Source organism: Grus americana, chromosome 16 (assembly GCF_028858705.1).
Source record: "Grus americana isolate bGruAme1 chromosome 16, bGruAme1.mat, whole genome shotgun sequence".
In the NCBI taxonomy this organism is placed as follows: Eukaryota; Metazoa; Chordata; class Aves; order Gruiformes; family Gruidae; genus Grus; species Grus americana.
The window spans coordinates 5917982-5944618 of NC_072867.1; the positions used below are offsets into that span (position 1 = coordinate 5917982).

Sequence of the window (26637 nt, forward strand, 5' to 3'; positions counted from 1 at the left end):
TTAGAACACAGTGCATTTGACTAATGACCTAGTACCTGAGGTAGGCAGGTGAGAAGCACTGCAAAAATATATTTATATATCCTGTCTCATTCTTATTTTCACTGCCTTCCAGGTATTCAATAAGGACAATACCAAATTTCACACAGATACTTGTTATTCCATCCGCTTATGCCAAAAGAATATAAGAAATCTCATGGCACAGCCCCAGAGAAAGGATTTTCTAGTCAAAATAAGGCCATCCTGATACAGAATGTTGCAACCTGCCCATGACACCGTGGGTTTTCATATAGAGCTATGGAGTTGGGCAAAGACAAGAACTGTCTCTGAAAAGAGCAAGATTTTGAGAAATGAGAAATACAGGCTGTCTCTCTGTGCACTCATGGTCTCTACTCTCCATCTCCAGGAAATGAATGCATGCAGCCTGCAGAGTTTAATTCTCTTTTGGTTTATTACTATTTAAAAATCATTTTTTGTATCCCCTTCTACAGAGGCTTCACCTTCCAACAGAACATACAAAAAATACACACAATAGAAAAAAAAAAAGATAGGTAGGTAAGTTGCTTTATACAAACAGGTCCCTAAGAACCCAAAAAGGCTAAAACAGGCTCGGTTTCAATAGAAGCAGGCCCATAAATAGGCAAGAGACTTCATTCAAGTAGGGAAAGAGTCATCCATCCTCACCTAAGATCCTTTCTTGCTCACACTGAAGACAATGGGAGGATTCCCAACAACTTCAGTAGAAGCAGGATTGGGATTCATCAGAGCCAATGGCAAACTTTTCTGCTCCTTCCCTTCCAAGGCACTGTCTCTTCCATACAGCGTGCAGCCAGGGAAAAATGCCAGTTTTCCTGGCTCATCCCACACTCATGTTTCAGTTGTTCACTCTACAGGACATCTGAAAACAGCCTTTTACTTTCTCTCTTACATTGTGTATTTGCACTAATTGCAGCAAACTTTCAGATTACAACAGTACTGAAAAATGCTGAGCCCAAGAGCAAGGCTTTATCAATTATTTAAGAGCCAGCAGTCAGTCTGACAACTTTGCAGAGGGCATGTAAAAATCGCCTGGAGAAGGCACCAGTTTGTAGACACAGCAGCCAAAAAGCTATTAGCAAGCATGAGACTGATTTACTATAAAAGCACTTACCCAAGCTCACTATGTGACTGCAGGAAGCTCAAGAGCATTTATGGCTGCCAGTGGCTGTATGAAGTGACCCCATGGTCCACATGGAACCTAGGAGCTGTGAGGGAGTCACTGGAACATCAGTGAGACACCAGTCACCTCCTTCCTTCAGCACATCTCAGCCCAGAGCACTTCCAGTTCTCCAAAATTGCAGTACAAGTAGAGAGGTCACCCAGGAAAAAGCTTCATTCACATAAACCCTGAGAGCAGATCAATAGCGCCAGGCAGTCTTAAAATTAATTTAAATATTTTACCTTTCAGGAAAAACGTAGCCAAATATTTATCTTTGCATTAGGCTTGAAGTCAGTGAGGCGAAACGTTTGTAGCAGAGTTCAGCAGCACAATCACGCAGCACAATTTGGCACGTCAATCAAATCCTGAAACATTCTTACCCAAGGGTTACCATCTTATTTTATAGATGGGAACAAAACACAGGAAGAGGCTAGAGATGACACAAGGTGTTAATTCTTTACAAACAGCCAGTCATTATCTGCTCCCACAGAACAAACAACTGTGGTTTTTCTCCAACATGCTTTAACCATTCCAGCCATCACCACAACCCCTTACAGCCACAGTTCCTGCTCCTGTTCTGCACCACTTTGCAGTTATGTCACATAACTATTTTTAAGTTTGGGTTGGGTTTTTTTTTCCTTTTTAGCCACACAGTTCTCTGGTTTGTTTTATCGCTAACAAAGTTATTTACAGAGCTGTACACACCTGAGTAGGTACACACACTGGCATGGAAATGTGCAGGGGGTGAAGATGTCAAGGGAGCAGGCAGGAAGACATTATGCCAATGTTGCTGCTGCTGACTCTGCAACAGTAAACGTGGCCTCAGGCTGCAGCTCAGGAGCACCGCCTCCCTCCGGGTCTCAGGCGCAGTGCTCCACAACACACTGCCTTCTCACAGGGATACCGAGCAGCAGACTGGGCTGAAAGCCAAATCTGTTCCCAAAGGCTCATTCACAACAGCTGAAGGATCTTGTTTTGAAGATGATGTTCAGGATAAAAAAAGGGACTCTCTCAGGAGACACAGGAATCTTCCAGAATCTGTGTTTCCTTTGAAGTTTTCCTATTGTATTTTTTCCCTCTTTGCTCATTTGTTTTGTCGCTCAGGGTGGAACCGAAAGCATAAGCTCAGAGATTCACTGTGAGCTTATGTTCTATTCAATTGAAAGTACTCTGCCCAGGCAAAAGGTGAATGGTAGAAAGCTGGCTTAATTTACATTAAAATAATGCTGTTAGGTGTATTCATAATGCTGAAAAAGCCAACACATCCCATGGTTTTGTTTGGCACTTGCTCTCAGAGTTTCTGCCATGCCGAACAACTGAATTATTTTTGTGTGTGATAAAGAAAAGCCTTTCCTGTTTCATTACTTAAAATTTTGGTAGCTGTTTTTTACTTTGTCCATTTATCTCTCATGAAACCCAAAGAGAGCTCTTGCTCTCCATTCATTCTTCCAACACTGAAGTCTGGAGTTCCTTTGAAGTTTACTTTGGCATCTACTTCCTCAAGCAAGCACCTTAAAAAAAAAATTAAAGCTGAAAGTGGTACCCCACTCCAGACTCAAGACATCAGTTCAGATACTGATTTCTAGGAACAAAGATTTAGTGAAAAAACAAGACACTAAAGTTACAACAGAGCCTACAAAATCTAGGTTAGCTTTCATACTATCAATTCAATTAGTTGAGTTAGATAGACATTCAGTTACACAGCTCTTCTATTCAAGTCATTCCTTACTGCTGACAGCAGTTGAGGGAGGAACAATAATTTCAGGGAATACATGGGAAATAACAAATATTCCCTAAGTCACTGGCACTCAAACAGGTCTAAAATTGTGACTGAGCATTTGCAATCATTCAAAAGGTTGGTAGGAAGACCAACTCCACACCATCTTATAGTTCTAGGCTTTAAAAACCAAACAAAACAATCACCCCCCCCAACATATAATACTTTGCCCTACTATAGTTAAGGCACTGGATTGAGAGAAGGAAAAATCTGTGTTCAATTTCTGGTTCTGCTATCAATTTCCCATGTCATCATGGGCAAATCACTTAAGATTGAGAGCTCACACGCACCACATTACCATGCATCAGGTGAGCCACACTAGTAAGTCTGCTTGCACACATCTAGCACATGACAAATGCAAGGTAATGTCAATTAACTCAGTATGGAATAAATTCACATTAAATTGCTTTACCTTGCATTCGCTGTGGATTAACAGTACATGAAGATAAATTATTTCAGGCAACAAAAGAAGCCTGAGAAGTCTGTGCCCTTACATTCAACACAACACTTAAGCATGCATGCAAGCGGTTTTTAGTCCTTCATCTTTATTTCACTCATTCACGTATAAGCATCAATTCCTTTCTTGTCTACCTTTAATGTTTAGATTATAAATGCTTGAAGATGTTTTCATCATACCTAATACACAAGGGTCTGAGCCTCAGCTGAGAGGTTTAAGGACTCCTATAATACAAAGATATACTACATCTCTGATTATCAAAATTTGTATGAACTGAAGTTTCCTTCTTGGCAGAGAAGTGCACTGACTCAAACGTTGGCTTGCAGTCCCACCAAAGAAGATGACAAGGAAAGAAGGGCTGGCCCAAAATGAGAATGATCATCTATACACTGATATGCCAGTAAAAAAATGTAATAGAAACAAGTTAAGTGAGGTTGCAGCTCAGGGCACATTAAGTATTCCCCTTTGAACTCTGAACTTACAAGGCTGAGTTTGGATCCGTCTTCTGTTCTGTGAGAAGCAGACATTTCCCAAAGTACAGAATATAAAGAATTTGCATGTAGATTAATCTACTATCCATAACAGAACAATATGGCCCCAAAGAAGCAAAAAGCTGTGAAAACACACCACTACTAAATATCTGCCCAACCTATGGCTGGCACTAGTCTGCACCAGTCTCTTGTGTTGGTGCAAATCTCTCCCATTTACACCAGGATGATCTGGAACTGCAATTTTGGGATTGTTAACTTCCTGCCTAATGTTTTTCCCTGTCCACTAGACTGAGAACTAAGTAGCGTTCATTCAACGTATTCATGACAACTTAGTAAGCATTTTGTTTGACAAGCAAAATGCACAGTTAGTGTTTTAGAAGGCTTCCTTTTTAGTTCAAGGCTTTTCATTTATTTCATCAGGTCAAATTCCATAGTGTTCAGAATTAAATTCTGATACACATGGCCAAAATTCAACCCACTAGGAACACTAAAGTCAGTGGAGCTAAATGTAGGATGAAAATATCCTATATTCTGGACTTGGCTTTTGGAGTTGAATTTTGAGACTAGTGTACCCTCTTTGAATGCATATAGGAACATCGGGGACACAATCTTCTTACATCTTTCAGAATACAGCCTCAATTAAATACACATTTTCCTGTAAATCAGGAGGCTATTAGTAAATCAGAATGACTGCAGTTGTATTTGCTGATCCCAATGAATTGTTATGCTGACTGGAAAGCCTGCTGTATCTTGACTTGCTTGGCAGCTTACAAGGTTGTCTCATCATGGTCTAGATTTGTAAGGTATTTTAAAATGTTTTGTTACCTTTCCGAAATGTCCTGTTTCTACTTGTCAACTAAGCTTACCAGTACAGCAATAGCAATTCTATGAAGCTTTAGTTTGAACGTGGGTTGGTTTTTTGTTGTTTTTGTTTTTCCCTTTTAAATGAGACTCATACCTATTCCAGGGATTCTGGGGGAAGATGAAAGGAGAAGAATATGTCCTTCAGTCTCCCAACACAGATTAATAGCAAAACATCAAGTCCACTGCAACATGGTCTCAATTTAGAAAGTGCTGGTGCTATAAAGAGAAAGCCATTGATTATTCATCCTTGGTTTATAATATTCGAGAGCAAGTACAAAAAGTAGCTTCTTACAAGAGAGAAGCTGGGGCTTCTAAGTCTGTAGAATTTAGAACATCATTCCAAAATCCATATACTTACAAAAGGCTCTATAATTCTAACATAGAAACAAAACAGGAATGTCTCTTATTTCAGTTATGCATTTGCTGCAGGGTTTGGATTACGAGCACCTGGGCAAAGCAAGGTGTGGCACAACAGCAGTTTGTGGCTATGTTCACATTTAATACAGACATACCTCCTGGTCTGAGGTGGCCTATCCTGCTCCAACACGGTATTAATGATGGAGACAGCTATTATTTCACAGAATGCAAGTTCAGTGTGGGACTTAGGCTCTTCAGAGTGGCCTTTCTAGAAACATTGAGTACACATAGCAACTTAGTTTACCAAATTACTGCTTAAACCTTTTCTCATTAACCCTCACAACAACTGTGATTTAGAGAAAACTCTTCACAGATGGGAAATTAAGGAATAAATTCAGTGAGCTGTCCTATGTGACCTTGAGCATCAACAGCAGAACCATAATTATAACTCAGAGCATTCCTAACTCCTAACCCTGTGTTAAACAACATTTATATCTGGATTTAGTACATGGGAGGAAACGGAGGGCCAAGAAAGGACATTATTTCTGCACAAGTGGTATTTTCAGATTAAATGGAACCTGCAACAGCCTAGAGTCCAGCTTCTTTGCATTTTGTAATCAATTCTTTTTCAGAGATATGCTGTTTGCAATTCCCATCTCTTATAGTAGAAACCCTTCTCCAGAAAAAGAAAGGAGTAAGACTGGCTTTTGCAAACCTGACTTGAGGCAGATCAGGAGAGCATGACTGTAGCCAAAAAGCCCAGGTCACTAAGAATACAGTACAGCATAGAGAGGGATTAGTGTCTTATTTACTGGTTCTCATTTGCACACCTTTAGGACAGGTGGCTAAATTGCTTAAAAACCAGACAAAACGAGGGGATGCAAAGTAACGTACTAACTTCTTTAATACAGTCCAATCCAATTAAACCAAAATCACTCTGTGAACCCCTGGGTTTATTCACACTAAACAAGTCAGTGGTACATAGTGTTAACCCGATAACTGATCGTGTTTATACCCTAGGTCCCCCCATGAAAAATGAGCACCAGTCAACCAGACTGCAATGGTATTTTCCCCTTTCTTTTCTTTTTTTTTTCTTTTTTTTTTTTCATAAAACTATTTCTTTCATAGACTTAAAACAATCAACTAGCCAAGTTATTAATTATGGTACATCTAAAAAAAAATTAATACTAACCCTAATGTGACTGCTGCTTTAAGAGTGCTCTGTGTCGCCTTAGACTGGCTTTTCAGTAGCAATTCATTACAACAGGTCCTAAAATAATAATAATAGAGAATTAAAAACCTGACAGCAAGTTTAATGGTTAAAAGTAACAAAACCAACCTGTTCTGAATGGTGATTTTTCTCAGCAGTTCAGTCCTGCTGCAGCACTCACAGCCTCACAAATGGCAGAAGGGGTTCAAATTCTCTCACCTTCTTTAAATTTTTCTGTTTTTAAAAGGACAACTGCATTGTAACCTGCTAGGTACCACGGGGCATTTTACTTAAAGTTATATTCAATAATGGGTCGATAATGGGTCTGTTTTTAAAACTTATTGGTTTTTGGGGTATGTTAGGGAAGGTGGGGAATAGAGAGAGAACAAAAGCATAGCTCCCTGTAGCTGTAGCTCCCCAGGTGCCTCGGTCACTCTGACTGTCTAATTCTCAGATCAGTGCTGGCAACTTTTATTTATTCTAGAAGATCATGATGAAACACCAGGAGCAGCCTCTAAAGCTCCATTCGATGTTTTAGGTCATGCCTCCTATTCAAGGTCACCATCTTCTGTAATTTATCAGCTAAGAAGCATTTTCTTCCTCTCCCCAGTGAAGGTTTAAAGGTGGGGTAGGGCATGAGACAAAGAGGGAAGCTAAAATGAATAAAAAAATTCTCAGCTATAGAACCAAATTTCATTATTTCCTCTTTCATTCACAGCATCTCATCATTATAGCCAGACTGCTGCTTTGCTTTCTTAAGATCAAACTGATCTCATTTCCCCTCTGGCCCCATTGGTTGCTGGTCGACCTCTGGATCCACTAGGGATGATGCAAATGCTGACTGGACGATCTGAAACCCAAATGACTCCAAGAGAGACATGTTCTGTTGGGGTGAAAAGGGGGATCCTAGAGCAGGACCGAGGTCCCCCAATGGGCCACCAAGGGCCCTGACGTGAACTTTCTGTATGTGTTTGTTCAGATAAGACTTTGATCTGAAAAAGCTGCCACATTCAGGGCAAGGGTACTTCTTCTCTCCTTCCGTCTCCATTTTGTTTTTGCTGACTGCCATGTCACACGAGAAGGACCCATTGGTGCTCTGTTTCTCAGGAGTCTTGAGGTCACTGGTGTCAGAGAGGTCTCCGTATGAATCAGAACTCTCAATCGGGTCCGAATGTGAACATTTCTGGCCTTCTACGGGGGAAAAAAAAAAAAAAAAAAAGAGAGAAGTTTTCAGAATCTTATCTCCCAAAAAATTATTTAACATGCATTCAAATAGATGATATTGATTACCACTTGATTTCATTAATGCCTATCATGACAGAATGATACACATGTAACATTGCAATCCCTCATATTCTAAAGCCCTTGACCATAGGTCCTCTTTACAAACCACTGGGTTTATATCAGAGCAACACCAAGGTTTTTATTATGGATTTGTCATGATAATGGGTCTCTGGTTTATATAATACTTCTTTTTTTTAATCCCAAAGATGTCTCACAACATTTATACCTCAGGCACTACAAAAGGATAGACCTAATGATGAGTTTTTAACTGTACAAGTCACTCCCACACTTCTGAAATATTGTTGATACTTTGGGGGAGAGCCTAGAAACCTAATAAAGTATAACAGACTACAGCAAGATGTGAAGAAAGCTGGAAATACTCAGCAAAACAGCAGTGAGATACTGCAATTTAAGAAGTGCAATTCCAGTGAGGAACTCTTTTTTCCAAGTAAAACACTGTTAGAAGTGAACTTCATAATCTAAAATTGTTCCATCTTTAAATACTGTAGTGTGAAACAGGAGAGAGGTGAGGGACACTATTTTAAGTCATTTGGACACATATCCTAGCGAAGCCATTGGTATGTTTGGAGTGTTCCCCATTCTCCTCTGGCAGTATGCCAAGAAAGTTTGTCCACACTTTTTGCTCAGCGCATATGAATGAGCGTGGGAAACCCAGACGTACTCCCTAAACAAGTCTCTGAATACAAATAAGCTGTATCTACTATTAACTCTAAAAGACCAAAGAACCACTTGGCACAACCCAAAAGACAGATTTGCTCTGGACTCAGCATTACAAACCAAACAGGATATGCATGAAACCAATACACCACTGAGCTGGAGTAAATCTCTTGTTAAGTCAGCACACCACCCAAAACCAAAGGGCTTCTGTAGTAACTCTATCAGGACTTCAACAGAAAAAAATTACACAACTGTAGCTTTCCACTGGCATGGACTGTTTAACCCAGCCTGCTGTGTTCTCCTGGGCAAGGAAAAAAACCATAACTTTTTGGGACAACCATGGTTTTGAAGAATTTTCTGATGTTTCAGCTTCACCAGGAATACTGACAGCTCAAATCAAGAAGCAAAAAGCAAGCAATTCTACATAGATTAACACACAGCTTTAGATATTCAGAAGTTAAATACTCTTTAGCTATTCTTACAATAGTATCTTTTTTCTTTTTTTTCCAGAAGTTAAATGCAGGTTAAAAAACAAACAAAACAAAAAACCAAAACACTACTATTATCACCCTCTATCTCTCCTCCCCAACAACAGCATTTAAAAGTGTAAGTTTATCTACAGATAGCTGCAAGGCTCCTCATCAACCTGTGAATGAATATGGCTTTCACCGCTCCAGAATCTTTATGAACTATATTCTGCAGCTCCCCCTTCCTTCACCAGAAATCAGAAGCATCGTTTGACTGACGCAAGATTCAAGTATAGTGGGACTAAGGAACTATCACGTCACGCAAAATTCAAATACTGACTGCTCTTAGAAAGATGGTCAAGATGAACTAACATGGCTTTTTCAATCTCTAAAAACAAAGAAGCTGCCAAAAAACTCATGTACCCTTACGTGTCCATCTCTTTCCTTCAGACTTCTTAAATCAGCTATCCAAGGACGGATATTACATACTATGTGATGCTCTGTAATTTCTCTGCACCTCCCTAAGCTTGTGTCTAGTGTTTTCCCTGTCCTTCCTCCCTCCCCTTTCTCATGCCCAGCCCAACATCCCACAACACAAAGTTCTGCACAGAGCAGCAAGGTGCAGAGCAGTGAGTCTCTTGCCTTTGATGCCATAGGTCCTGACGCAGTGGAACGCTGCTCCCCCATTCGGGATGGACTCCTGGTGCCTGGAGACCTGGGGAAGGGGAACACCGTGGTGGGTTTTAACATGGACCTTTAAGTAGGAGGCAGAGGAGAAACCTAAACAAGATAAAAGGAGATGAGATCCTGCCACCAGCAAAGACACACATCTGCCTTCCCTGTTCTTTTAATCTTTCTCTTGCTCCTACTCCCTATTACAAAGTTGCCATTATACTAGCTTGATTTCTGGTTACCTACAACATGCTCAAGTAGGATTCCTAAACATTATCAGGCAATGAATGCAAAGCATACCTTTCATTAGACTTCATTTGCTTTTTGGAAGTCATGATGAAAGAACAGCCTCCTTGAGAAACAAATCCTATGTAAGCAAACCTAGCAGATGACATGAAACTTTCCGGGAAAAAAGGCAGAAGATACATGACACAAAAAGGCACCTATGTCTCTTCCATTTTTGTGTTGGGTTTATTTATTTTAATTAAAAATGCCTTCATCATCTGATAATACTTTGGAAGACAGTTCAAATTAGTTTAGTTTATGTTGTCAAGATTTGAAGGGATGCCATTTAGTAACACCCCTCTTTAGTACTTAGTGTGCTTTCCCCTTAGGTTTCTAGCATTTACAGTGACTCCTAGAAGGCAGAAAGCTAAAATTACTGAGCTTTTAAGGTACACAATTTTGTTCTGTAGTAGCTTTTGAAAAACATTTCCTCCATTCAGCTCATTCTGAGTTTAAAAAAAACATACTAAAACTAAAAAAAAATTAAATGTCAATATTTCTATTAGCTCTGATCTAAGCCCAAGCCACTGAAATTAAAAACATATTTCAAACAACTGACTTCTGAACAAAACAGTTTTTTACATTTGTGCATGTACTTTTTAAAATTGTTTTTTGAAGTCACACAAATATGGTCTTTTCCTTTAATGTAATAAATTCTCTCACATATATTTTGGAATGTTTTTAAACTCAGTTTTAATAAGATTTGCGATTAGTACTAGTACATGTAGACCATATATGAGGTATGAGGAGGACAGAGTTTTAATGACATCCTACACAGGTAAGCCTATCAACAATCATCTTAATTTTCCATTAGATGTTGAACAGAATATTATAGCACTGTCATGTTAGAAACATTTTCCTTTAACAATGGAGAACACAACACAAGTTTCACCATCACAGAGAGTTCCAGGTTTCCTGCCTGGATAGAGAAAACGCAAGACCTAGATTAATTTTTTTTAACCAATACAGCATTTACAGCACAAGCCCTTGCAAGAGAACTTTCATACCAATGCTTCACTTTAAATATCAATAGATATACTATGGTAAAGCCATTTCTATAGTGATATAACTTCATTTACATTTGATGATATATATCTTAGGAAGGATGCAAAACCAATACTGGCACACCTCTCTGGGGTGGATTTTCTGATAGCAGCTGTTAGTTTCAGGTGCTGAATTTAATAATGAATGTGGCTTTAGACCAGAATTCCCTGTGCCTACCCAACAGAATATCCCTCTATCCAGACTTCTTCAAAGCCAGGATCAAAGAATATTCAGGGGTTATTAAGAATTATATGTACAGGACCTGCAGAGCAAGACAAAACTCCACAGCAACCTGCTGAAGGGTAAAAAGGGCAGGTTGCTGAGAATGAACTAGACATAGTTACTGCAGACCCTTGAGTTGAAGATAAAAGTACAGAAAAGCAGATACATCACAACTGAAGAAACCAAGAACATGTGACTCTCAAAATACAATGGAGCAGAATCACCTAGGCCAAGTCATCCAGAGAATTAATGCAAGGATATTATACTCCAAAATAGTGCAAGACCTACCCTCAGACACAAAATATCTCGCTGGGCCACAAGAGAATATATTTTTCAAAATACTAAAAATTCAGTGAGGACATGGAAAGATCCAGTAGACTGATAGAGAAAAGGACACAATGTACAGATACAATGGTGATACTTCCAATTACGAGGTACTTCCCTCATTTCATACATGTGTCTAATACCACATGCATGCTGAGATGAGCCTCTTTATGTAGCAATGCATTAAAATCTCACTGCCAACCAATAACAAAGGACTACATACAGGTATTCAGTGTTTTTCTATACTACAATTGACACAGGAAAATCTGAAGTTGTAATCTCTGCTATACAACATTTTTTGTGAACTCTGCAATTCTATTTGTAGAGTACAATGTTTTATAGAATGAAAACTGCCTGCAAAGAGTGTTAGCTCCCCTTTATGCACTTGGCAGATGAACATGTGAGTCATCAACTTCCATCAAAGCAGTAGGAATGCCAACTGCTTCGTAGGAAACTGTTTAAAGTGAGATTTTTTTTTTTTTTGCTTTTATCCGTTTTTTTTTCTGAAGCACTTAGTACCGGCCTTTTTTTTTTCCCCACCAGACCTTAATTATGAATGCCTGTGCTGGGAAGATGGGGGATTCATAGACAATAATCCTTCACTTTTAAAAATCTCTTTAAAAACAGTCAGGCTAATGCAGAAGATAAAGTGGCAGTATTTTTCAGCGAAGGAATGTATTTATTGCTTTACCCGTACACATCTCTCAGCTTTGCAGATCAGATTATTTCTTCATACCAGAGGAACCAACATTAAAAACATGCATAGAGAGGAAATGATCTGCTTTACATAAATGGGACCTATCCCTTGATCTCTTAGATAACATCTATAAGGAGACAGACTACAAAAAAAATTGCAGGATGCTCCTTTTTCAAAAATTCTAATTTGGATTTAGCTGGAACATCTGCAGAATATGTCTTGCTTTAATCAAATCTGTATCCACCATGAAATACACAAGAATTCATCTTATTGTAAAAAAGAAATTCCGTCTAACTTGTAATTGGAATATTCATCCTTCTCCTAAATAATTTGATTTCTGTGAAACAAACAATGCGTATGTGTCTGAAACAGAAAATGAATCTACTGAGTTGCACATTATTACAAAGTACCAGTTCTAGACTTGCCGAAGTCATTAATCTCTTAAGTTCTTTGAAAAAGCCCACACAAGCAAATAAAATTCCTAAGGATGGTAATAGAAGATTATGTAACAAAGCAGGAGCTAGTCTTTTTTTATTTAAACTGATTAAAGAGAATTTGTCTTAAAAAGTGAGGATTGAGGATTAGTTTTCATAAGCACGTTTTAGATGAATTCTTCCAAAAAAAAAAAAACCAACAAAAAACCCCAAACCAACCCCAACAACAACAAAAAACCCCCAAACAGAAAATCCCAGAAAACAACATTGCACAGTTTCCCCCATTTAACAAGACTTAATTGCTTCCATACTTATTCTAAGCATAAAGACCCTAAGTAAGAAAATAACCTTGAAAAAACATCAAATCACAGATGGTAATTTTTTGACATTATACTGCCATTTTGTAAAATAAATAAATAAATAAATAAAATCAGCAAATGGGTACATGCAAGACATGGCAAACCAGTGGCTACTGCTTTCAGTCAGGTACCGAATTCCCTATCTCCTAAATCCATTAAACTTTTAAAAGAACACGAGACACTCGATTAAGTTCCACAGAAAAGCCCTCAGTCTGATGGGACAAACTGAGGGATTCTAAGCTCTGTTGTTAACACCAGGGTATGTTCAGCCGTGTAAGAGTCACCTTTTCATCCACTTTTTTTTTTTTTGGAGGGTCAACATCCAAAATTCTCTCTACAAGCAGCTTGAGTATTCTTGCTTGACAATTGCTATGTCCAGAGCTTGCCAATTGCTATATGCAGAGCTAGCTAAGTTCCAATTAAAAAATACACCAGCATGTTAGCTGAGGGAAGAATAAAACAAAATCCCATTGCACAAGCACCATAGCCACGGCACAAGCACCATAGCCACGGCACAAGCACCATAGCCACGGCACAAGCACAGTTGGGGGGATGACGCATAGCTTCTGACTGCACCGATGGCTATCGAATAGCTGTTTCTAATCCAGAAATTTTCCACTATACTTCATCTTACCAGGCTCTACAATTTAAAATATATCTATTTAAAACAATGAACATTATAATTTGATTCTAGAACACTTTGGATTAAAAATTCTGCTGTCACGGATCATAAATCTATAATCAAAATTCAGAGCATATAACAGTGAGTTCATAACATAGTTGTTTGACAAATCAGTCTGCAACTTCCCTTTCCTATGAATTTTAACACTGGGTAGATATTTAACAATAATTCAGCAGATTAATTACGTTTTCTAAGTGCTGATGTAAACTGAAATTCACAGCAGACTAAATTCTGACAACACATCAAATACACAAACTGTTAAGAACAAAGTCGTTGCTTAAAGTTTGCTGCACAACAGGTTTCCTATCCTTCTACAAAGAAGTATCTAATTTATTTAAGTTTCCACTGTACATTTAAACCTGTAAAATGTGAATAAACCATTTAGTCATTTCATTGTTTGAATGCCAGATCTGTCTTTGTGATGCTGGCTGAATTTCAAAAGAGCTGCAGTGACATCCAGTGGTAGTTAAGTTGAAACTCAAGCCTACAAATCTTGGAAACAAGATAGACAATTCCTCCCAACCCATGAGTCTCTGTTTGGCACCACGTTCAACTGAAGGAGAGCAGGATAGCACCTGGATCTTGGATAGCATCTTCCATGTTGTTACCACAAAAGAAAGGATAAGCTTAAGCACTTTTTCAGAAGATAGGCCTTCAGCTGAAAAGGAAGCCAAGCTTCATTTTGTATCATCTACCTAGAGCTTCAGAATCTGAAGATTTTCAATCCAGATGCCTTTTCCACAACATCACTTTCAGGACCTAACAGACACTTCAACCACTGGAAATACCTCCCTTGCAATGTAATGTCTCTCATTACTCATTGACTCCTAGTCGTCCAAAAGCTCCCTGTACAGTCCTCACATTAAATACAAAAGATTTCACCTCTCTTGAATTAGAAAAGGGAACTCACATCATAAAAAAAATGACTCATCAGAAGAAACAAGATCCCAAAACACAGCAGCGACCTCTTCCTACACTTACTAGGTATGTGCACCTGTGTAAGCCAATCTATTTTGAAGTTGTGTATTAATCATTCAAAATAAAGACATCAATAAGTCAAAATTATTTTTCCAGCTTGCCTTAGATCCCACAAAGCCTAGATTTACAACTCTCCAATTGAAGAGTACCACAAACAGATGCAAAAGCTTCAAAATTTCTTAGTCATATGGTTTGATTTTAGGTAGTCCTGCAAAAAGCAGGGAGGTGGACTCAATGATCTTTATGTGTCCCTTCCAACTTGAGATATTCTATGATTCTATGAAAACCTGTATTCATACAAATAAAGGAAAAGCACATTTCTAGTGCTCTTTACAAACTTTGTTTTAGAAATGTACATTATCACAAAGCAATTTCTTGGGTTAAGAGGGAGAAGCAGCTTGACTCTACTGCTGCACCAGGAGGTTAAGAGAGACTGATAACATAATGTAGATATTTTTTTATGTACAGTCTATAATTTTCCACTTGGTGCGTACTTCAAAGATTCTTCTTTCAAAATGAATGCAAGGACTCAAGGCTAACCAGATATCAAAAAAAGGTGTGTCGTGAACAGCGGCAAGGCAACATATCATGGTTATTTCATAGGGATCTGGCTATTTAGCAAATAAAATTCTTAAACTGTAGAGAAACAATTAGCTTCAGATTTAAACTGAGTTTCTTCAGGAACTATCAGCCACGTAAAAAGGCCAGACCTACAGCTCCATCAGTTTCAAGGTTAAGTTTTCAGTAAGAAAAACAAAGAATATGTACATGTATATGGTATAACCTCCTCCTGCTGCAGACAGAGTCATGTAGCCTTACAGCTTCCCTCAAGTGTTGTCCCATCCCACTGAAATAAAAAAATAGTTTCTTCATTACCTCGGTTACAGATAGTGCAGAAATTGCTTGGTCCTTCACTATGTTTCTTCAAATGATCTGCCATATATGCTGCTCGCAAGTACTTCCCACACACCTGGCATGGAACTTTGTCTTCATGACATGCTAGGTGTGAGCGCAGCCGGTCACGAGTGGCAAAGGAAGCATTACAAGTCTGCAGGTATAATGAGAACCATGTGACTCATCAACTCTGCTAAAAGCTCTGATATTGTCAAATATACTTAGTATTGTTTAGAGTAAATACCTTAGACCCTGTGCAAACACACAAATGACATGATGCACGAGCCATTTTCCCACAAATAAAAAATTCCAATCACCAACATACTGCACGAGATGCAATGTTACTACTCAGAAGAATTAAGAAAGCAAGAAAACAGCTCTAACATACTACAGACAGTAAAACTTAAATCAAGATAGAGTTGTAAGGCCTTAGCTCCTCTCTGAGGATCAAGATACTAAAACTTTAAGTAATATTTAATAAAAGAAATAGCACAAACCACTTCATTCCATTTACAGTAAATTCTGCCATTTCACTGAGTCATTACAATCACTTCGGACCACTCAAAATGTCCCCTCTGTTATCTTCCTCAATTTTACTCTTTGATCTGATCAATCTAACTTCAGTACACAAGAATCCCTTTGGAGTATGAAGACATACAAACAAAGCATCAGAGAATTGGCTGGGATGAGAGTATGACAAAAGACAGTAAAGGAGCCATCCTGGTATCCACAATAGCAGTGCAGACAAACCGTAGAAATGAAGCCTCAGAACTGAGCAGGTATCAAAACAACTGCATAACACCGTAATCTGTTTATAACTTACCCCTGATCAAGGCATCATATTCCACTTTCTACCATGAAACAACCTTGATTTGGCATAAGATAATATTCATTCTACTTGTCCACTTCCCAGACATAATCCATATGATAAGTGAAGGCTCCCTCCCGTTTTTATAATCATAGCAATTGGCAGGCATACATGTATATAGCCTACTACAACAGCCTGCCAGTTCTGAAAGGCTTGCTGCATCTCTAACATGAAGGAAAATAAATCACCAACAACACACTGTACAAGTTATTAAAAATATAGCCTGAAACCATTGCTCACAAGTGCAAGAGGAAAAACAAATGAAAACATAGGCTAGAATGACCACACCGAGCAGGCAACAGTGACATTCAAGAGTGTACAGTGTTTCATTTATACCACCTTTATATAAAAGAATGCAGTTTTAAGATGTATAACCAGAACCCCCTAAAAGATAATATAAGACTATTAAGTGACTTAGGAACTGGATATATTCTGTCTTTTCAAGTATCAGTGTGTAATTAAACAACTGTTTCAACAGAGAGAGTTACAATTGTTAAAAATAACAATCCTAGCAAAATTACAAAATTATAACATCAAATAAGTGAAATAAGAGGATAACCCATGTAATTTTATATCATTTAGTTAATCAAGAGCTTAATCCAAAAAACACTGAAGGCAACTGAAAAGTACCTATCAATTTCAACAGGTTTTACACTCATTTGATCCTATGAGATGCTTAAGTGCGGCAAACTCCCATAGAGCTGAGGCTACTCTGCAGGAAGCACAAGACTTAGCACCTCAGAGGATCAGGACTTAATGAACTTAAAAAACTTAAAAAGACAACAGTAAAATTATCTGGATTTCTGTGATCTATACAGTTTAACTAAGCTCACCAGACAAAGATTCATAAATCACAAGTAGTGAAGATTAAGATCCTTGAACATGAAAGACTTCTCTTAATTTGAAATCTCAGTACACAGCGCTGAGCAAAACAGGTGCAGCTTTCACTTACTAAAATGTTCTTAAACACTCATTTAAGGCAGGATTCTAGCACTGATACTAATCAATCTGTTGGATATCAACTGAAGATAGATATCTAGACAATCAAAGATGACAGCCAAGAGATCCATCATCGATAAGACTAAAATTATTGAGCCACAGTAAGCGTCCATACAAAAGCATTGGGGGTGCATTAGTTGATGAAGCAGACCAGAGACAAACCACATAAATACAGGGATGCCAGAAGTAAAACCGTAGCTGTCCCATATTGAACTTAGCAAGTCGAAAGCTTAGGGAAAGGCAATATAATCAGTTCTGTGTTTGATTTCTCACTCTTGCTGCTGAGTTGTGCAAAGTTCACCTTTGGAAAAGCTATATAGTAAATATATCTGCGAAGAAGCTTAAAAAAAAAAAATTAAGTCCAGTGGAGAAAGCAAGAACCAGTTTAGCTGAATCATAACAATGGGAGACAGGACTAGGTTTAAAGAAAACCCCAAAGTTAATATTCAAATAGTTAATATTTATAAAAGGTATAGAGAAAAAAAAGTTTTATTTTACAAAAGATGTAAAGTGCTAAATGAGTGCTAAGTATTTATCATTAATTGTTAATCATAGAAGAAAACTCTCCAGTGCTTTCCTATTAAGCATTGCACAGGTATATAAATAGATCAAAAAGAATATATATAAAGTTTAAAAAACATTGTTTAAGAAATACCTCTTGAAGTTTCAACTTTTCTATGGATGTGGATGTCTCTGAGCTTATTCCATGGTGGCTGCCATTTTCCTGCTAATAGGCAGGAAGTAAGAGAAATTAGGACAGGAAGAAACTCATTCTGCATTGAAATCAATGGGAAAAGCACTGGACTCGGGATGCCAATTTTAAGTTTACTTAAACAAATAGACTTTTTTCTTTGTCAAAAGTTGTGCTTTAATTTAACCTGCATTTTTCTCCTTTTTATTTAAATCGCCAGAAGAACAACCTGTCTCTTGTCTCTGAGAAGGAATAAACTTCTGTTTTTTCCCCTTGTTCTTTCATGTCCACAGATTTTCAGATCATCATTTCCTCCCGAACTGCAGCCTAACTTTCCTACCATTCACACTCCAAAGCCAACAATCCAGCTTCACCCCTTCCCATGACAAGTCAGCAAACTGAGCTATCCCATTATGGCCAGAAAACTGACTTACCCCATCTCCTACATCCAGAAATCAACTGTCAGATTAAAAAAGAAAAAGAAAAAAAAAAAGAAAAAAAATCACCAGCGCAACAATCCAGGAGAAAAGATCCAGAGTGCCATTTGGTGTCTTGTCTGGACACCAAAGCAACTTCTTGGATCTGATTTCTGTGCTGCCTTGGCTCTGTGGAGGCCTTCCCTATTCTGACTGTACTTTATAAGTAATGAAAAAGCTGGAATCAGGTTGTTGTCTGGCATCAGGTGCTACAGGTGCTGGAACTTCAGATAGTTTTTCAAAGATCTGTGAAGCAGGGCCATTATTTTAGGGGGATGAGTGCAGGACTACATGCTGAGCACTGAAAACTATAGCTGTTGCAGCAATGTTCAGCTTACAATTGTCCTGCTTCTCACAGTTTCATTTCATTTATTCTGAAGTTGGGTTGACACCTTCACGCTTTTGGTTTGGTAGTCCGAAATTGTACCATGATGCCACATCAACAAAATATTACATATCCACTGGTTTGCCAAGATACATGAGGGCTCAGGTAAATGGCCAGTGAATTTTGTTTAAATAATAACAGAGCACCACTTCCAAGAATGCCATTACCATACAAGATTCTGAAAAGCTTTTCTGTTTACTGACAGAGTACTTCTCTTTTGCAGTCAACATAAACAAAGCATGACAATAACAGCAATTTTCAACAGGAACTCAACAGCTTCAAAAAGCATGCTCAATGCTATTCAGGCTACTCTCATGGGGAGCTAATTTGCCAAACAATGCCAATGGAAAAAGAGAATGGAAAATCAACATGCCAATATTAAGCTATTTTCCTTCTTAGTGGCCAGATTCTGTGTTTAGATACACGTCATGGAACAGAAGTGTTACTGGTTATGAGATAATCACAAGGAAAATTTTATCAATTTATGTATCAGCTTTCAGATTTGAAACAAATTTTCAGTGTGCTAGCATCCCTTCTGTGGTTTGTACCACGTATATCAGATCGGTGCATATTTAAGAAGACCTTCTAAATCTGACAGGTTATTATAAAGTAGTTTTTGCAAAGACACACAACAACTCTTTAACAAATTTTATACATCTTAAGATTGATCAAAAAGTAACTTTGCAGGGTTAAGCAGTCAAAAATCAAGAATAAACCAAGCCTGAATGACAACCTCAACTCTGTCCTGATGCTTGTAACCTATAGCCTTTTAACTCAAATGAAGAGTGCATGCAGTATTACAGCGCTTTAAACAACACAAAATGAGAAAGACTGCTCTTAGAAATTCCTATCACAAAATACATGTGTGCAAGGAGACGGAGTTGAGCTTGGCTGGCTGTGCAATCTTAGCTTCCATATTTCTTGACTTTCTCGCTCTTAGTGTATCCTCTGATTCACACTTAAGAGTTTGTATTTAATAGTCTTAATCAGAAAACCATAAAAAAATTATCAGTATCAGCTGGCAAAGGACAATTCATGTCTATCAACATTATTCATAAACTGTGTTCATTCAGTAATCTTGATATCAACTGGCAAAAGACTTAGGAGTTTCTGTTTATGTTGGGACCTAAACATTGATTTTCATACTTGCACACAAATACATGCTTATGGAAAAAACTGGTAGTTACCTTCAGTTCATCCACCCAGACCCCTTGCTATCCCCAAATTGTGGAGTGTTTATGAGTGGAATTTTCCAATTTATATAAATCTATAGCCCCTAAATCATATTAGTAAGCTTAAACCAATCTAAGGCTTTATATAGGATATGCAGTTAAATCAACGTGAAGGCTCTACGGCCTGATTTTCAAAGGTGCTGGGCTTCCACAGATCATATGGAGGTCAACAGAAACCTTTAGATGGCTCTGTATGTCTGAATAACTGTCCACTGGATTATTAAAGTTGCAAAATACTTCAAAACTCTCACAATTTGGAGGAAACATAGGAGAGGTGTGTCAAGAGATGGGGATAAAATGTAGATCAGGAGGCAGCAGTCATGTAGGATTGACGAGGTTCGTGAAATGTGGTTAAAAATTTTAGGAGAAAAAAAGTCCTCTAACCTTCACTGTCTTCAAAGAAAATTAAAATTATCTTGCTCCAACTTTCTTTAAATAAGTACTTAAATAAATCTTTCTTCAGAGACCAAGCATGGAGACTGTTAGCCCAATAAATGTTTCAGATGTTTGCTCAACAACTATGTGAAGGCAGTGGGTGATAGTGGAAGCTGATTCTCAGCTTTGGTTTTACTTAATACTTCCAGGCACCTTTTAAATCTCTCTACAAACGAATTACAAAATACCTTCCTTGATTTTATCTTTCAAACCCTAATGGATAATTCATTAACTGTAAAAAACTATATACAACATTATGACGTATTGCAAAGAATACTGCGATGCTGTTATCTATATTCTCCCTGGGATTAAAAAAAGCTTCCAATTTTGCTCAGTGCAATGTTCTGAAGGCTATGTGATTAAAAAAAGAGTACCTTGGAAACTTACGATAATTTACCAATTTTATTTGAAATTATTCTTACAAAAAATGAAATTGGCATTGGAGTCTCCTATTGGCACCAACTACAATAAAAAAAAAAAGGGGGTGGTGGTGGTGGAGGGAATCATTTGTGACGTTGACTCTAAGCCCAGGGACAAGGTGGCTGGGTAAGAGATCTAGGTTGAAACTGGGATAGAGCAGTAGGGAAGAACATCTGGTAGAAGGAGAGGGAAGCAGGAGGACCAAAGCTGACAAAAGGGGCTGAGGTACGGGAGGGATGTAAAGCTGCTGTCACTGTTGAACGCTGTTATTTACAAACATTTATCCCAATTCACACATACACGGGATTTTTACTGATGCTTCGTAATTCTCTGCACACATAAATGCAATGCCAAAGATTACCCATACATCAGTCTGAACCCCTCCAGCTCCTACCTGACACTTGTGAGGTCTCTCTGAGGTATGCACCTGTTTGATGTGTCCATTCAAGTGGTCTGGCCTTAAAAGAAAATACACATAAGCACACTTAAAACAAATACTAAAAAGAAACTTACAATTTTAACAACAAAAAAAAAAACCAAAAAACAACAACAAAAAAAAGGCAAGATCCCAGTGGTGGATCTATTAGAAATGTAGTGATATTTAACTTTCCAAGAACCAGACCACCAACAACTGGGACTCTACCTTGACAAGTACCCTCTCCAACTTGCTAAAAAGGCAGCATTTTCTCAGGAAGAAATGATGACTGAATGATCAGAGAAAACAGGAAATACAAGCTACAATTTTCAAGCCTGCATGTCCCCTTCCAAAATCCTATTTGGATCTTGACAATCAGGGCACTTTGATTTACAGTTGCTGAATATTTGAAAATCAGACCCTTTTGGTTTATGTCCCAAACACGGATGTAAGAAGCCAACTTTAAGCACCTCTGTGCAAAAAGACTGACTCTAAACTCTGCTGCTGTGACACAATTTCCATCAGCAAGACAAAAAAAAGACTGTCCTAACTCACAACTTGTGGGGAGACTGCATTAATACAAATAAAGTCCTCTGAAAGTCCCAACTAGAAGGTGCAATGGAAGAGCAAATTATTACTAAAAAAAAAAAGTTAGACCATTCTTCACAATCAGTAAAGCCTATTTTGAAGAAGACAGAACTGAATAGCTGCAGATTTTCCTGGTGGGAGTTTCTCCTATTGGGAATAAAGCTTTTCATTGTATCAGGCCAAAACTGCTTGGAAACAAGTTCTCCACCCTCTCCTCCCCCAACTTTCCAGCTGCGCCAATGAGAGGGCACGGGATGGAATTCACGCACTGCAGACAGAAAATAGACTGAACTTTGCAGTCAGGCTGTTAAACCTGATGCTCCAGCAAGGGGGCTGGAGCAGAGTAACCGGAAAGACTGGTTGGGGGTCCTTCTAGTACCTCAAGCCTAGCAACCTCACGTGCTGCGTTGCTGAATGAAGGAAAGGATACTAAAATTAGACATCACGCTTCCAACTTCCTTTGGCTGCTCCTACAACTGAATACTGAAACTTAAAGAAAGAGTCTCTACGTTTCATTCATACTCTGATTTTACAAAGATGTGCAGACATTTGTGTTGTTTACTTTTATGACAGCATTCCTGCCTGTTCACATTAACTTACTAGGAAGAATGAAAACTCAACATGTATCTTTCACTTTCCCTTGTTTACAAAAAGCTTTCATACAGTAACAGCAGAAAACTTTAAGTGTGAATAAAAATAATAAAAATTGGCAGATGATCTCAGGTAGCATTACAAGAAATATACTTTCACTTCTACCTACAGATGAAATTTTCATTTTTTGACTTTCCATCACTAAATTTGCAGTCCTTATGAAGATGCACCCCTCATCATTGCTAATGTAAAAAAAAAAAAAAAAAAGTCTACATTTTCTTAATGTATTTCAGTAACAAAAAGTCCCTCTATCAAAAAGAGAGCTAGCAGGGGCACGTTTATATAGCTGGGACAATTCTAGCCCTAGTAGCCTTTTGATTTGTTTTCATATCTCCAGTCCTTCCCTCCTGTTAGAGCAAATCTACTGCTGTAGAAAATCGCTGCTGCTACAAAAGTAACACAGAGTGTAGGCATCCCCCTCCCCCCACTACTTCTAGTCTCAAAGTGAGCATCAAACCTCCAGAAGAGTTTCAAATTCATTAACTCAGACCATAAGATACCGCTAACACGACTACGTGTATCAAACTACTTATTAAATTAACTCCCACAAACAGCGACAACAAAAAATCAGCAACATTAAATGCACAGATCTTACGTATGTTGCAGGGCAGAAACAGGATCCCCTTCAGAAGGATGTAAACCCAAAGGACACAAAGATCATGTATTAAAAGATACTTGATGCTGCAGCCTTTGAAATCTCACCTCTTCCTTCACATTTGGGTGATAAAAAACATTACGAACTAAGAGAAATGAAGGGAAGTTAAGAAAAAGAAAATTTAAAATGGATACGAGAAAAATAATAATCTTGAGATGTATTAATATTTTGCACTTCAACAGCACCTTCAAACTACCTACAAATCAGTAGTCTCAAGACACTTATGTGAGGTAGGTAATTATTTCAATACTCATTTCACAGAAGAGTCATTTGAGGGAGAGACTAACTGATTTGCCCAAGGACACGCATACATCAAGCCTGGGACAAAGCTGGGAACATTACCCAGAAGCCAGCTGACTCCCAGTTCTATGTCTTAATTACTTTCAAACCCTTTCAAGAGACTGTAGAACAGCATCCCAGCAGAAATGATGGAAGTCTCCTTTCTCGAGACATTTTAAAATGGAACCGTCAAACTATCCTAAACACAAATTGTTCTTGTTTCCCAACGGACAGGAAAGACAACTTCCTAGGTCTCCATTTGTGTCTAAGGTCCTCATAAGTACTCTCTTACCTGGAAAAGCCTTTTCCACAGCTCTGGCAGATGTAGGGCTTTCCCACAGAGCCATCATGGGATCGAACATGATAGGACATCCTGTCTTTTCGCTTGAACCGTAAGCCACACACTGGACAAGAGTAAGGCTTCTCGCCAGAGTGTGACAGCTTGTGTCGATTCAGGTGGTACACGTCCCGAAAAATCTTGCCACAGATCTCACAGGCCACCTGTTTCCTCGTCCTGCTTCTTTTTCGGGGTGCATCGGGGTCATCCTGACCAGGGACACCATTTTCACCCAGTCTTGGGGGTGGGATGTCTATGTAGCCCAGCTGTAAGCTTGTCACCCCATGTTGAGCCTCATGCTGACGAAGACGATTAGCATCTGTAAATACTTTCCCACAGAGGCCACAAGGCAGGATACCAGCCTCTCGCAGCCCCCCTGGGGTACCGAACATCATAGAGTCCAAGAGATTGGCTTTACGGGGTCGCCCTCTGCCCCTCTTGGTGCTTAAAGTGGGGGCACTAGCAGCAACGTTCTGGAAGGGCGAGGCCAGCAGTGGTGGGGACAGAGGTCCTGCCACCATGGGCAGGCGGTCCACACCCTGCAGGACAGGTAGGGAGGACTGCGCAGCAGTGAGCGCAGCCCGCGTGGCCTCATCTTCAGGCATACCAGCAATGCCGTTGCCATTGGGTGCCAAAGTGGCACCGTTGGTCATGTCAAGAGGGAAGCCGAGGTCCGCAGCCCCTGGACGGAAAAGCATAATGTCGGGACGCGCAGGGGGCACCAGGATCTGCACGTTGGACTGTTTGATGACCTCCTGACAGATGTCAATCACGGAGCGCATCAGCAGGAACTTGGCGGCCGTCATGAGCTCCGGGAAGCTCTCCAGCCGCACCACGATGCGTGACGTGTAGGCGAAGTCCAGGATGTCTCCGAACACCTTGGAGCTGATGGTGTGCATCTCCAGCTCCCGCCCGCCCCCGGGGGCCCCGCCGGCCGCCGCCGCAGCCCCGCCGGCCGCCGCCGCCTCCGTCGCGCCCCCCTCCGCGCCGCCACCGCCGCCACCTGCCCCGTCGCCCAGCTGCGCGCTGAACACCGACTCGAAGTACTCGCTGCAAGCGGCCAGCACCGCCCGGTGCGCCGGGAAGCTCTCGTCGCCCACGCGCAGGAGCACGTCGCAGAAGCGGCCGCCGTTCTTGCGCTGCTGGTTGAGGCTGTGCAGCATGTCGGCGCTGTGCCGGCTCACCTGGTACGTGTAGCAGCCCGATGAGGGGCCGCAGGCGGCGGCCTCGCTCACCCGCTCCATGGGGCTGCGCTGCCCCGCTGGCGCCCGCAGGGGGCGCGCGCTCTCAGGCCGCCCGGCGGCGCGCGCCGCCTCCTCCTCCCCGCCCCTGTCCGGGCCGACGGCGGCGGCGCGCGCTGCGCTCCCTGCACAGCGCGAGGGGATTGCAGGGGGGGCGAGACAAAAGGCTCGGGCGGCGGAGGGGCGCGCGCCGCGCGGGGCCGCAGCGGCCGCCGACGCGCGAGCTCCGCCCGGGCCCGGCCGCCACGAGGCGCTGCGGCCGCGGAGGCCGCCGCGGGAAGGGGCGTGCGCGGCGCGGCTGCAGCGAGCCGAGAGGGAGGGGGCTCCGGCGGCTGCGGCTCCGGGCTGCCGGCTCCGTCCGTCCCTGTGTGTTTGGAGCGGAGGAAAGATGGCAGCGGCTGCACTTCCTCTTGCACTTTCACCCCTGGGGGGAGGAGAAGGAGGGGGCGATACCACCCCCCCTACAAAAATCCAGCGGGGGCCCCCCGGCTGCTGCTCCCCGACCAAGCGTCGCCGCCGCCGGCTCCAGTCCGGGCCCCGCCCGCTTCGCTGCACCCGCACCACCGACGCCGCAAACTTTCCTCTCTTCTTTGGCCGAGAAGACCCCCACCCTATTCATAAAGACCCCCCCTCCAGCCACTCGGGCTCCCCCCTGCCCCCCCGCTTCCTGCCCCCCTCCCTCCCCGCATCCGCCAATGCAAGAGCAGCCAGAGCCAGCAGGCCGGCCCCCACCCCGCCCGCCCGCGGGGGCTGGGGGCTGCAGTCTCCCCCTTCCCCAGCACCGATCCTCCAATGCCGAGCCGGCAGCGAGGCCCCCGCCCGCGGCACACGGGGGCGGCGGGGCTGCGCTCGCCCCCTCCCCCAAATATCCGGGCTGTAGCTTAGCCCCCCAGGCCCCCCTCCCGCCGGAGAGAGAAGGAGGGGCCGGCGGGGGATGGGGGGGGGGGCTGCAGGCAACCTCCCCCCCTCCCCAGGCGCAAATCGTCCAATGCAAACCCTCCCGGAGCTGCAGAGGCGCAGAGCGGCCCCCACCTCCTCGCCTCGCCTGAGGAGAGCCGATCCCAGAGGGGCCAGGGGCTGCAGAGCAGAGCGGCCTCCCCCCGCTCTTTCATTGCAATTCTCACCCCCACCCCCCGTACTAGGATCAACTCTCAGCCTGACTAAAAGAGTGAGGCGCCGGCATTGTGGGGGAGGGAAAGGGTACAGCGGGAATTCTTCCAGAGCAAAAATGCCCTTCTCTCGGGAGTAGTCGGGAGAAACGGTACCCGCGGGCCGGGGGCTGCGGGAGGCACGGGCAATTGCACGGCCCCGAGTGCCTGCCTCCATGTTGGGGAAACTGTTGCCCCGCTGAGCCTCGTGCTGCCCGGGGTTTCCCTCGGAACCCAGCACACCCCACGCTGCAGGAGTCCGCTGCCCTGAAGTTAGCCTTCCCCGGGCCCTCGCTTAACACTCCAAAACGCACCGCTGTAATTCACTGGCGGGGTTGCTTGGACTGTCCTAGTGCTGAATCTTCCCCGTGTGCTCAAGGTCTCTCTATGAAGCGCTTCTATTTCAACATCATCATCATTACTCACTTTCATCTGAATTTTGCTTT

At 41.3% G+C, this 26637-nt stretch overlaps 1 protein-coding gene across 6 annotated transcripts; it reads right to left on the bottom strand.

Annotated features, from left to right (window-relative positions):
* Nucleotides 1–485: 485 nt before the first annotated feature.
* On the bottom strand, nucleotides 486–25425 carry PATZ1 (POZ/BTB and AT hook containing zinc finger 1). 6 transcript variants are annotated; one of them, XR_008579580.1, is made up of 7 exons: nucleotides 23758–25425; nucleotides 21272–21335; nucleotides 17894–17965; nucleotides 15354–15525; nucleotides 9423–9560; nucleotides 6334–7542; nucleotides 486–5000 (listed from the first exon to the last, which is right to left on the bottom strand). XR_008579580.1 is itself a non-coding variant. In XM_054844874.1 (6 exons), the coding sequence occupies exons 1-6, from the start codon at nucleotides 25044–25046 to the stop codon at nucleotides 7124–7126; spliced, it is 2154 nt and encodes a 717-aa protein (XP_054700849.1). In that variant the 5' UTR covers nucleotides 25047–25425; the 3' UTR covers nucleotides 486–7123. The 6 variants fall into 6 exon arrangements, 5 of the variants coding, with proteins under 5 accessions (XP_054700849.1, XP_054700850.1, XP_054700851.1 ...); XM_054844874.1 differs by having other exon boundaries at nucleotides 486–7542; XM_054844875.1 differs by lacking the exon at nucleotides 17894–17965 and having other exon boundaries at nucleotides 486–7542.
* Nucleotides 25426–26637: the final 1212 nt, after the last annotated feature.

Coding starts and splice junctions, on each gene's coding strand:
- PATZ1 (XM_054844874.1), bottom strand. CDS start 25,046: ATGGAGCGGGTGAGCGAGGCCGCCGCCTGCGGCCCCTCATCGGGCTGC. Junction 21,336..23,757: donor TGTGGAAAAGGCTTTTCCAG/GTAAGAGAGTAC, acceptor TTTTCTTTTAAG/GCCAGACCACTTGAATGGAC. Junction 15,526..17,893: donor AAAAGTTGAAACTTCAAGAG/GTATTTCTTAAA, acceptor TTATACCTGCAG/ACTTGTAATGCTTCCTTTGC.